Below are 13,413 nucleotides of genomic sequence, written 5' to 3'. Positions count from 1 at the left end.
ATCAAGCACCAGTGGTCTAGTGGTAGAATAGTACCCTGCCACGGTACAGACCCGGGTTCGATTCCCGGCTGGTGCATGCTCTTTTTTACCTTTTCTTTTTCTTTTTGGCTTCTGGTGCGTGCGCGTTGTCTGTCCGCTGTCCCCGGATTTCTGGAGCTGTCATGAGTGCCTTCGGCGGTTTTAGCGATGCGAACAGTCGCCGCCGGCCATGGCGCCATCTTCCGCACGCTGCTCCAGTCAGGTTGCCTGCTGACCAAGATGGGATCCGTTCAGAAACAGAATCCGACGGCTGAGGCCGAGCTCACATCGCGTCAGGACTACGGAGCGGCGACGGTGCTTTATACAGAGAAGATCGAAACTGCAAGATGACTAGCTTCGCAGGGAGGGCCAGAGTTGCTCAGGCCTGCGACTGCATCATTTGCATTAGAATAATAGGAGTATTATGAGCATTGTTATTATGCCACATCAGTAAATTTGTTAATATGCTAAAGTTATTTATGAGGAAAAAGTAGGAGGAGTTTCATATATTAAGAAAAGTGTTATCATCATAGCATACTTCCGATATAGTTATCAAGCTCTCAATCTTATTACTAACTGTGCAATGACACTCCTCAATGAGTTACTTTTCCTCTCAGACACTATGAACCCTCGGGTGCCTAGTTTTGATCGGAGATACTTTACTTGATATCTATTTGGATAGCAAGAAAGCCTACAACCGTGCCCAGCTTTGATCGGAGATACTAGCAGGAAAGCCTACAACCCGCTGCAGGAGTTTGCCCTTCTGCATCAGTTATCTCCCCGACGTTTCTTCATGGCTAGAGAGATTTATGTACTAGTCTTAATTTTCTTTGTTTCCTTTTTTTATTGATTGTACTCTTTTGTCTGGACATCTTTTCCTATTTTTAATATAAATTAGTACAGTACCCATGCGTTGCTACGAGAAATATAAATTTTACCTGAACCTATATAAGACCATCAATTTATGTTATTTCACTTCAGGCCGTGCCGTGATCACGTAAGGTATTAATTTTCCCGGTTCCGATAGGGATTACAATTGATTTGTCCAGTTTTCTATCAGAATTCCGATTAATTTATCCAGTTCCAATTAGAATTCCGATTGACGGACCAAAGAATCATTGCTTGCTTTAGAAATAGTAGAGATAGAGATATATGAACAGTAGGGGGCAAACCCCTCCAAATTCATAAAGAAAACATGTATTATAGTTTGCAGACACTTTAGCCTCCTAGTCTGAAGCTACGTAATACCAATTGTCTAAGACATTTGACATGCATATCTGTAGATGAGTTTTACATGTTAGTCTATGTGTTGAGGAAATTTGAAAGGAAACAGAAGACTAATAAAAAGGGGTAGTTAACCTATACTGGTGACCGATCTCTCTATTCTCCATTGAACTCTGTTCTTTGTTTTATCACACTTATCTGCATACCGAATAATTCTTGACAGCGCTGCGTGGTCAGCAGCTGGCACCAAGCTTCACTCATTATCTTTCTCTCTCATACTCCCCACATGTACCTCCATTCATCTCTGTTGTTCGTTCTCTTATTCTCCATCAATGTAGCAGCTGTTTTACACTGCATGATGATATGATTTTTGAGAGCCCACATTGGTCTACTGATCCAAAATTAATGAGGTGTTATTTTGCTGCACCAATCCGGAATGGAAAACGCGAGTAGCATATGAGCTTTACCTTTTTTTTTGAGCCTGGGTGCTTTCCCCGGTAAGGCTAGTTTTTCCCTCTCAGTTAGTCTTTTTCTTCTTTTGTACAGTTTTTCGACCTGTCATGGCTCTTCCTCTGTTCAATATAACGGGCAGTTCTCCTGTCGGTTCGTTTCAAACAAAAAAAATCCGGAATGGAAAAGGAGGCAAACCCGAGGGAGCCGATTAAATTGGAGCCCGAAGTTCACTGGCATAATTTCCGACTCTGAAAGGAAAACATTACTAAAATATGATAAGGTCAGAGAGTTGTTAGGAGGGCAACAACTCTTACTGTATTCTGACAGTCTATAACAGGATATGAACACAAGAGAATTGTAACCGAACAATTTGTAAGCTTAAGAATTTTTTCCTTTCTTTTTGCATGAATGTTTGGCAAAAAAAAAATTATCCGTACAAAGGCTCAAGGGTAATCTCCAGGCTGAAGAAGGTGGAGATATATGATTTTGATGTGTCTGATGTTCACAGTGAAGATAAAAAGTTTTTGGCAAACACTTTACTTGGCTATGTACATGATCGATCAATAATTATATATGGTGTGTATGTTCAGTTATATTAGGTATTATCTCGCCAAATTGATAATTACTGCAGCACCACCGACCAATGAGTACGAGGCCGCTGATTATCAATTTAAGCAGCTGCCATGGAGCAAATTGTGGTGCTGGTGCGCTGCAGTAATTATCATGTAAGCGGCCACCGACCAGTCTGTGTAAGCGGCAGCCATGGAGCTCTGCGAATCCTTGCTTCAGAGGAGGCGGCTTGGCTCTGCTTCCCGTTTGAGCCTGAGGCAGACCGAGGAGATCGGCGAAGTAGCTAGACTTCTCTTTGTTGCTCACGGGCCCCACCGCCCTCCAGTGGAGCACCCCTGCGGCAGTATCATCGTCGGTCCATCGCCGTCCAAGGCATTCGCGTTGGCGACGTTGTTGACATCTCCCACACTGGAGCTTCCTCGGCGTTCGACGCGCCAGAGGGAGGTGGGGCCGTGTCGGTATTTTCTCCTCGCCGAGCTCTTCCTCGATGTTGCTGTCGCGTGGATCTGCAGCTTTTTGCCAGCTGCGGACGAGCAGCAGCTCCGTTTGGTGCGCAAGATGAGGCTGGCCACTGGCGTGATGGAGGCAGCCGCGGTGGCGGCGATGGAGTTGCTCTGGAGAAGAGTCTGGGCCCTTGGACGGACGACCTGATTGAACTAAACATGCTAACGAGCGGACGAGATAAGATTTCGAGGATGGCCCCATCCCAGGATTAGGTTGTCTATTAGAGATTCCTCGTCCGTTGCCAACCATACTTCATTACTTCCAAAAACATAGACCGGGTTTCCAATCATGCAAGGAAATCATGAGCCAGGGAACTTCGCATGAGCATTCCGTAATAAGCAGACGAGATAAATATTGCACCAAGCAGGGATGCTCCAAATGGCTAGAGTTCAGACAACCCACATCCCAGAATTGCTTACATCTATCTCTTGCTGAGAAAAAGAACCACAAAAGAAACGCTTCTATGGAGTAAGCTTGGTAGGTCAACATTTCCTGAACGACTGCCGGATCAGTAACCTAGAATGATGGAGCTAATATACCCTAAATTCTTCTTTGTTGAAATGGAGAGCAATACGTCATCTGTCTACGACGATACCATGGAGAGGACCCTGCATAGCTCCTTGCTGCCCTGAGTCTCTAATCACCGCAGAACCGGGGCTCTAGCTTTAGATCCTCCTGTGGCATCATATCAACCTTTACAGTCAGATCGAATATAATTTAAATGACAAAATATACCAGTAAATAATATATTTAACCTAATGAATCGACGTAGCAAGCTAAATCTAATTTGAACACTTTACTGATATAGCCAAAATAGACACAAACACTATGAATAATCATATTGAGGGTTCAAATTAGAATCATTTTCTCTGAAAAAGCATATGAAGACTGAAGATGAAAAATGTATAACAACAAGACATAAATGAGATACAACGAAGGGTCCTGATACTGATGTGTGAAACCATACTAATTCTGTAATTTGCCTGCAGAGAAGATTATTTGCACACAAAGGCAGACAATGTATTTGCCTAAAAAATAAGAAATAAGCATTTATAACCTCTTACTGGAATCCTAACACAGTTTGTACTAACCAAACCTTTTTTTGCTACCTGTCCTAACTGATTGTTAAATGCATCATAAAAGCAACCTTCAGATACTTACTTGAGATGCGACTTTTGTCCCGACAAAACTCACTTCCACAGTGGCATTTGAATGCCTTGATAGGATGGTCGACGTCATCAAAATCAATTCCATAGTCCTGCAGTTCGAATGTGCTTAAATTATTGCATATTTTGGTAGATGACTGAAAGTAAGCCATGATCTAGGCAATAAGATTCTACCAAACATTTTCTTTTAAGAACATCCCACCAAATAGGACAACAGCAGCTATGGTATGGTAAAAGTAATCGTCTGTCTGACTAATCATGAAGTGGCCAGCATAAGGCCCCTACTACAACTAGAAGAAACCAAATTCATCCTCGATAGAAGAAATTGGTCATCATCCCACATCCCACCCCCCACCCCACCCCCCAACATACACACACACACTCCATATCCCATGCTTAATTCACTAGTTAAGAGCTGGCACAGTGCAGCGGAAGTTCAATGATAATTGCAGGAAATGCCACCTACCCATGTCAGCTCTTCGAAAGCATCTACTTCCCTAGTTGTGAAGAACGCCACCTGAGTAAACAAGGAGCAAGAAAAATAAGGTTATTATGAGGACACAGATTTAGGTTATAATGTTGGTAACAAGGTCAAATTGCACATACATGATAGTAGTGGTGGTCGGGCGTCTCAATCTCAACAGGAATATCAATGATGTTACCATCGAAGCACCTGCAGCATACAATAGTATGCCAAGTCAGCATATAGATAGTATCTGTAAAGTGGGACTCAAGTGTTGCAAGCTTGCTTCCAAGTTAGAGCAGGTCATTACTAGCATGTTTTGTCATATTTTGTTTCAAGTGCTAGCATCAGGAAATAATAAAAGCAGCAACCAAATAATCATTCATCTACTATGTACTTTACATGAATGTGTACAGAGAATGATCAGACAGAGATAGCACAAGCACAAACAAAGATGAAAAAGACAAGCACAAACAGAGTCTCTTACCAGCACATAGAACCAACCAATTCACGAAGCATAGAGAACTTCACGAGAATCATAATGTGTTTCGGATAAAAGAACACTTAGTTACGAATAAAAGATAAATATTACCTATGGTTTATAAACCTCGCAACGTTCCCGTAAAAGGTACCATCTAGACAGAGGGCTTCCTCGTCCTTCAGAACACCTTCAGTGCCCCAGTCAGCATTCAGTAGCACAGGATACGTATGCTTCGCTTTACCAGTGATTTGGTTATTTCGCTCATATAGCTCAATGTTTGTCAATATTTCACCAACATACTCACAAACAAAAGCACCTTGAGGGAGTTTTTCAGCAGGGCGCAGGCCCCACCCCTTTTCTCCAGGGGTCAAGAACACCTGAAATGATGATAAAGAATATAAAATATTATAAAGATGTTGATGTGAGTTGTAGTTAGATTATAACACAAAACATAGAATGTAGCATTCCAAGGCAAAAGGTGTTAGCAAAATCTCTTCAAATATCATCTCAATTTAATTTACATCTGGTTCCATCGTATATTTGTTACTAAAGGCATTAGATGCTGCTCAGGAAACAAAAATAAGCTACAATTTCGTTGCCTGCAAGGGCCATGTATGTCCATCATATCTATCAGTTGCACTAATTAATGTTAAATTTATCTTTGCTAGCAGAAAATGGCAATATCATGACCTTGATTAGTGCTAAATTACTTCACTTGCCTGCAGATTCCGAGTAATGCCTCGCTGAACAACACGGTTTCCGCAATTTCTGCTGCAGCCACATTTTCTCCAGCATTCCTTGACAAATTTCTTAATAGGATGCCCTTTACAAGGATCAGGTTTCACTGAGTTTACTTCCATTTTCATTCGTTCAATAGGACAAACAGTGCAGTAGAAGTGGGGATGCTTAAGTGGTTCTCGGCGCATTGAGATAAGAGCATCAAGAAATTCTTTCTTGAGCAGGCCATCTCTTGTATAAGCAAATTCTCCTCCAGTTTCTGTTGCACACGCACAAGGAAGTGGCTCTGCTAAACAATCTCCAAAACAATCAGAACAACAGTTTTCATCTCCAATTCTAGCAAGTGAGAGGTTGATATAGGCCTCTTGTAAGGTGGTATTGTGCGGTATATAGTGAAATGGAGGAGGAAGAACCCCATGTTCAACTCCACTGACTATTGGAATGCTCACACGTTCTTCACCTTTTGTTATATCATTGACATCATGATATTGTCTCTTGACACTAGTAGGTAACTGATTCTGAATAACCTGCAAATTACTAGAATTGTTCTGGCGACCTCCAGAAAAAGCAGCACTACCACCAAGCCTCATGAGATTACTAAGAGGCATGCAAGCGGAACTATTTTGATTTGACTGCAATGAAGGCATAGCAAGTATTTCTACAATACTTCTCTCTCTAGACTCATTGGATCCAGAACCCAAATCAAGAATACACTGGCAAGTATCATCCAAAAGTTTCATGAAAGAGAAATTGGGTTCTAGAATCTTGTATGTCGTGAGGCATTTAGCCTCCATTGCCTTGCATATTGACTCAATGTCAGGCATACGAAAATAAGAACCATTTGCCAATGAAGAGTTGAACCAGAATGATAGTTTTCCTCCTGCAGAGCTGGACAATGGTACCTCAAAGTTGGTGGAAAAATCTCTGCTTCTTACAATTGCTTGGCTGCTACATGCATTAGCCATCTGCCCTTCATGCGCAACCAGAACACCTTTTAGCTTCTTATCAGCAGCACGTTGAACACCACAAATCAAATGAGCGTCTTCACGTCCTGAATAATGTTGTAGCAACATAGGAAAAGGAAATTAGTAACAGCTTAAAGGTATTAGGATTGACTAGTCAAGAAAATCATATGGAAAGGGGAGCACAAAACAATGCCAACATCATCGTAACAGTTAAACCAGTGTAAAAACAAAATTTTCAAAATTGCAACACGTGATACTGTAGCTTTTAGCACCATATAAGCAAAGAGGTATGCCTGGGCCTTTTGTCAATTGTCTAGCTGCAAACAAAGGTCAGTAATATATGAAGTTAGCAAAAAAAGAAAAACTAAGATCCCTAAAAGTTTGTTCTGTGTAATCTCTCAAGTCATTAATGATTTTCAGCCTACCTACAAACAAGGAAAGGCCACTAATGTGTATCACTGTAAACAGATAGTGCTAGAAATGTAATTCAAAGATGAGTCTGTCAATACCATTTCATATTTTCATGTGACCAATGTAGATGCAAGATGGTACCCCAAGCACACAGAAGAAGGTGACAAACGATTCCTCTTTCTACCGCCTACTTACCAAAAAACCCACTCAGTCAATCCTAATTCCAATTCCTAATAGCTTTGAGTAGGGTTCACTAGGGAAATATTGTTTGGGAACCAAAAAACATGTTCCTAAAATGATATCTAAGAAAGATGGAGGGATTAGTTGAAGTTCAAAAATTCTATATTTGAGAAAGTGAAACATCAAAGACCATACATCCAGATAGACCATATAACAGACATAGCGATCCGTTCTAATGCCATCTGTGGGAGCCTAGAGACCACAAACGAAAGAGTCTAAAAGTTGGGTGCTCTAGTGCACTTCTAATAAAGCAGATGTGAAGTAATTCTTTAAAGATAGACTTACCATTATGATGGCTAGGTTGTAAAACTTTAGGACACATAACTGCGAGTGGGGTCTCAAAGGTGTGATATTCTTGACTTTTAAGTACTAAAGCTGAACTGCTTTCACCAATCGCTATAGTCTCTGCAAGACTCGTTTCAACTTTTGGTTCCTTCATACCAATTTGTGAAGACTGCTTCTGCAATTGGGTTCTAATGGTTCCCCCCTCAATGGCTTCTACTTTTTGCTGACGTGGCACTTCAGCCGACTCTCTCTTGCTATTGCCATGAATCAATTTAGGCTTCTGACCGTGCTCTTTAATCTTAAGCTTCTTGTTACGATGGTCCAAATCCAGATTCTTCTTCTCAGCTCGCTTTTTCTGCCCTTCCTGCTATAGTGATAAATTTGGCTTATTTAGCTAATGAGCTAATTATTGAAATAATGGATCTGATTACACCGAAAATACGATTTTGTTAAAGAAACACTATATACCTAACTAGTGAAACAGAACAAAGCCACTCAAGAAAACTCGAAATAAAAGGACAGAACATACTTTGGGATTTGGATCATCAGCATCACATAAAGCACCAGCTAGAGTAGTATAGTTATCAGCTTCTATATGCTCCCAATTGTCACCATACACTGTCAGTAGCTTCTTCAATTTTCGCACAACAGTTTCCTTTGGGAAACCCATACTGGTCATGGATCTGACCGCATCATTAAATCTTTCCTCCAGAGCGTTTGGAGCTGCCATCCTACTAGCAATGAAGTAAGCATCAAACATGATATAAATACATATTAAAAAGGGAATGATTCGCGGCATGAAAAATATTAAGATTTGCAATGCAAGATAGGCTGCAATTGTTAACAAGCTGGCAAGATATAAGCTATAAGCAACTTATATTATCTTGAACTAAGCATGCTTCATTTGGTACAGTGAACCATAATTTGTGGCATTAGATCTTTATAAAAGAGGCTAGAACAAGACTTTAAGATGGAAGAGACAATTCATTCTTGCTGAATTTGATGCTGGCAAAATGCCCGTTCTTATATAACTCGTGGACTGGAGTGGACTAATAGGAAACAAATGTTGTCTATGGAAGCTAATTGGTATATCCCATATAAATCATTATCCCAGGGAACTAACCAGGATTACAAGAATGGAACAAAACAATTGACTGACCAGATGAATCTTTCCAAAACCTGGCTGTGGGGAAGTTTTAGATATGTACAAATCATGGTACCACATGCATGATATTGTACAGTAACATTCTTGTGTAGATGTTGCCTCCAAATGCCATATGCAGTAAAATCAAAATTATTATTTCAATACGTTTATACTATCTATGGTGATTTCTCAATTTTAATCACACTGCAGTTCTTGTTCCTACTAAACACTAATGTTATGAAAAAGAAACAAAACCATGTATACCATCTCATATCAAGTATGAAGAAATACCTTTTCCTTTAATTCATGAAAACATGACAAATAGACTTGTTGTTGTGGGGTTCATGGCCACAATACGAAACAAATCAGGGCAACCCACTAGTTATTACATGCACAAGCCCAACAAACTGAAATCAATCCCGACAAAGCAAATGCACCACAGCAAGATGTACAAAAAGGGGGTCGTGATCTATTGGACAACCCGCACACAATAAATGCACAAGCCATATAATAATCTCTAGAAAAATTTCTGCAAATTATAAATATCCCGATGTATGTATAATTCGAAGCTTTGCAAATAAATCTTGAGTAAAACTACAGAGGCAATTCACTATAAAACTTTTCGAACTGTATGGCTACTATTGAATGCAATTTGATAAAGATTTGGTGTATTTCCACTCAATATACATGTCCTAGATGTATTTCTTCCTATCCAACAAAAGGAATGATGCCATATCTCATTGGGTTGATATTGCTCCCAAGTCCCAATCAATTCGAACTCAAATCAAAGCAATGGTATGGCATATATATTATGAAAAATTGCACAATAACCTTAGATGTCACTACATTGAATAAATCCAAATGGCTGCAAATAAAACTTTCTTAAAATGATATATATGGATATTATTGTCATAATGCAAGGAGATCTATGTACTTAATACATAAGAATGGGAGGGTGTGAAGTGGGCATATGATTGTATTATAAATTTTTTAAGAATCATCAAAATCCTTCCCAAAACCATATTTAGAGGTTTCGAAAATGACATCCAAAAACATATAGAATAGGTGATCTTACATAAGCTTGCAAAATTTTAAAATTGAATTCAACCTCATGGGATATGAAGTTGACAGATAGCAATATATATCTATTTCATCACTACTCATGTAGCCATCTGCTGATTTTCATATCTCGAAAATGAGATTGAGTTTGATCATAAAATTTTGCAAGCTCCTGTTGTATATGTCTGATTTTTTTTTAGAATTTCCAAACCTTGGATATGCCTCTGGAGAGTTTCTCACAGTTTCACTCTCAAAGCTACTCCCTCCGTTCCGTTTCAAATTATCAGTGTTTAGACTTTTCTAAATTCATAGTTTTTCTATGCATCTGCATATATATATATATATATATATATATATATATATTACGTCTAGGTGTATTGTAAAACCTATAAATCTATAAAAAAAGTTAAAACAACTAGTATTTTGGAATGGAGAAAATACCACGGACAAAAGCCACCAACAAACGCGCAAAAACGCATGTCGTCAACAAAGCACCAGGGCACTTGTAAAATCACATAAAACGACCGAGAACAAGCGCAAGTTAGAACTTGCAGTACTCGCCACGATTTAACACACACGCACCTCCCTCACGAGGGCACCTCGGGAGAAACTCGAGGCGAGGGATCCGGACCATCGCGCCGCCTCTCCCGCGCTTTCCCCGACGGGCGAAGCGGATCGAAAACCCCGGACTAGTCGCAGCCAAAGCAAAGCGCGTCAGAATCCTCAGAAACGGACCCCTGGAGAAACCCCACCGCGAAAACCCCGTTCCGCACCGCAAACAGCACGCAAACGAAATGCAGACGCACACGAACCACGCACGAGCCCGCACCTTCCTAAGCGAGCCGCCAGAGGCGACGAGGCCGAGGCAGGGACGGCCGGCGCTCCCTCCCGCGGCCCAGCAGCGACCGCCGATCACGCCGCCAGCGCCTTGCGCGCCTCCTGCGCGAGCCCGCCCGGAACGGTCGCCCCCCGCTCCCTCCCCGCGACGAGAGACGCCCGGCGCCGCGATCGCCGCCGCCTGGGTAGGTTTTGGGGGGGCTCTGCGGTTCCGGAGCGGAGAGGCGTTGGAGGCGAGCGGGGCTTTGGCACCGAGCCGCGGCGTGGGAGTGCAGGACTGCAGGTTGCCTTGCGAAACGGGGGAGAAAAAAGGAAAAGGCACTGGCCGGTGCCCGGTGGCCAGATGGCAAACAGAAGCAGAAGGGGTGTGAACCGAGATCGGGTGCAGTTGTTACCGCAACTGCACACGATCTTAGACCGTCTGTTTTCTTCGCGAACGCACCAGATCAATCGCTACAGTAGAGAACAGTCAGTCACTGGCTGAACAGTGCCAGACGACGAGAGCCAGAGGAACAAGGGCCGAAAGAAGCAACGGCGACGCGGTCCGCCGTCCGCTGACCCCGCGGTGACTGATAGGATCCGCTGCGGTCCCTGAATTTGAACCGTCGTTTTGCCAAATAGTATAGAACACGTTTCTATTGGTCAGCGGTTAGCACGGACTTGGGGATACATTGCTGATATTTTTTTTTTATGAAACTTGTATAGATTGTGACATACAGAGATTGAGCTGACAGATCTTAAAATTCAGATATACTAATACATATGTCTTCTCTCTCTTTTTTAATTGTTACCGTATCGACAAATGTAATATGTATGATACCATCACCAGCTGTATATTGTATCATGCGCATTAAATAAAATACTGCAAAGAATCTTTTTCGCATTGGCAAAAGTTAATAAAGAGTTGTAAAATACAGCTCGAGCATGAAATCCTACTCATCAAAAAACTAAGCCAAAAAAGTTGCCCACGGTAATTCATAGTCAAATATATATGTAACAATTAATTATCTTGTGGGGCCAACTTATGATACTATGCACCGGGATATCTGTATCTCCCATACTTGTTGTATTTGTGGTAAAAGATACGTATATCAGACAATGAAACTACAAGGTGACATGTAAAATAGTTAAGATCATAAAAAATAAGGTGGGTGAATTTGCCTAAAGGAGCGTTTAAAGAGAGATAAGTATGCGAGTTTGTTGAGACTTTGGGGGTATATGATTAGACAATCAAACCATCGATTTAGATTAAATTTTGTTCATAACCCATCAACTTGTAATCCATCTGTATGCAAAAGTGTGGTTGTATGTGATTTACTTTACAAATATGTCAAACACTTCAGGAATTAGTAAATTTGTTCGCTATGCATGAAAAGCACTGATATCTCTTGCTGCAACTCAGATTAACTTTTAAAAGTTATCCAAGCATAAAGAAGCTTTTGCTGATTGTTCTTAAATTTTATGACAAATTACCTCGGTGGCTTTGATGCCAAACGGAGCTAATCATGTTTTTCCGTAATATCTTTACCGGTGTGAGAATCGCCTGTACTTGAGTGCAAGTACAACGTCCCCATGGTCCCGCGAGATGGAAACGAGTAACGACAAAGTCACGAAGGCATCTTTTTCACCCTTTTGATCACGTTCGGCAAAAACCGCATCTTTTCACCGGAGCAGAAGATCGCGTGGCAGTGTGGAACCGCGAGTCATAAAGTGGAATCGGAAGAGCCCCTCTGGCACAGGGCACGACGCCGCGCCGTGATGAACCTGCTCCATGCTAGCCTGGTCCCTTGCGATGCCCTTTAATTCCGAGTTCCTATGCTCGATTCGACGGGTACCGAAGCGATCATGACCTAGGGGCTATTTGGATAATAAAAATAAAATTTAATCGTCTCACATCATATATTTCAATGCCAATTAGAAAAACTAAATACAAATTAATTATAAAACTAATTGCAGAAGCTTAGAGCTAAGTTGGACAAATTATAGATTAATTAGATTTAATATATTCGTATCGCGTATTAGCCTAGAGGTTATGCAATTAGTTTCATTAGTTTACACTTAATATTTTTAATTAACAATTAAACATTCGACGTCACAGGGCTAAAGTTTAGCCCGTCGGATTCAAACTAGGCTTTGACCTGTTTGGAGGATGGACTACTAAAGTTTAATCCGATGTTAATAGATTAAATATGAACTAACTCTGAGTTAATCAAGCCTAATAGATTCTAACTACCAATTAGCCATAACAATGCAATTAGATTAGCAATCAGTTCATATTTAGTTCTAATTAGTTTTTGTCAAATTTGAACTAAAAATTAAAAATTAATTCTTGAATTCAATACCAATATGGGTAGATCAGGATTTGGCAAACAAGTCAATTTTTCAACCGCGTCGGTTCAGTGATCTCCGCGCAGTCATCAGTTTTTCAAATGTCGTCTTCTCCGAAGGGTCATGGCCCATAGGCTATGGGGCAACCTTCTTTTTGTTGGTAGGACTGATTCGCTCTCTAAAGAAGCCTGGCAGGCGGCCCAGCCCACCAAAAAACCCCTCCAAACCCCACGCGAACCAATGAGTTTTTCTAAAAAAGGGTTAAAAAAAATTTAAATTCGAAAAAGATGTGTCGGTTTAGAACAATTCGAAAAATAGGTGCCTCCCACCCGATCAATGGTCGGAAGGGGACATCCCGCCCATCCAACGGGCGGGGAGTCGAAAAATATTTCTCAGGCCCCCGGAAAGGAGCCTCTTCGCGAAAGAAAACTTTTCTTATTCGCGAAGAGGTCCTGACGCGGCAGCCGCCCGTTGGACGGGCGGAAGATCTCCCGAGGGGCATCCCGCCCTCCCAACGGCCGCCCGGG

At 41.3% G+C, this 13,413-nt stretch overlaps 1 protein-coding gene and 1 non-coding gene across 2 annotated transcripts; one reads left to right on the top strand and one right to left on the bottom strand.

Moving 5' to 3' along the window:
• Positions 1-5: 5 nt before the first annotated feature.
• On the top strand, positions 6-76 carry TRNAG-GCC. Its single transcript has one exon. It is a non-coding gene; the product is annotated as a tRNA-Gly (tRNA).
• A 3,135-nt stretch (positions 77-3,211) lies between these two features.
• On the bottom strand, positions 3,212-10,822 carry LOC112874240 (probable inactive histone-lysine N-methyltransferase SUVR2). The gene is made up of 9 exons (XM_025937462.1): positions 10,551-10,822; positions 8,048-8,249; positions 7,519-7,882; positions 5,599-6,668; positions 4,991-5,256; positions 4,542-4,608; positions 4,402-4,452; positions 3,931-4,027; positions 3,212-3,444 (listed from the first exon to the last, which is right to left on the bottom strand). Exons 2-9 carry the CDS (start codon positions 8,246-8,248, stop codon positions 3,410-3,412), a joined length of 2,151 nt encoding a protein of 716 aa, XP_025793247.1. The 5' UTR covers position 8,249; positions 10,551-10,822; the 3' UTR covers positions 3,212-3,409.
• Between the last annotated feature and the right edge of the window lie 2,591 nt (positions 10,823-13,413).

This window comes from Panicum hallii, chromosome 1 (assembly GCF_002211085.1).
Source record: "Panicum hallii strain FIL2 chromosome 1, PHallii_v3.1, whole genome shotgun sequence".
Lineage (NCBI taxonomy): Eukaryota > Viridiplantae > Streptophyta > Magnoliopsida > Poales > Poaceae > Panicum > Panicum hallii.
The sequence above is the reverse complement of the archived record's forward strand: the minus strand, read 5'-3'. Positions and strand labels throughout refer to the sequence as shown.

Excerpts from the sequence above, each read along its gene's own strand:
- LOC112874240 (XM_025937462.1), bottom strand. The coding sequence starts at position 8,248 with ATGGCAGCTCCAAACGCTCTGGAGGAAAGATTTAATGATGCGGTCAGA. Across the intron at positions 4,609-4,990 it reads GCGAGGTTTATAAACCATAG|GTGCTTCGATGGTAACATCA; the intron begins GTAATATTTATC and ends TGTATGCTGCAG. Across the intron at positions 3,445-3,930 it reads GGACAAAAGTCGCATCTCAA|GAGGATCTAAAGCTAGAGCC; the intron begins GTAAGTATCTGA and ends ATGATGCCACAG.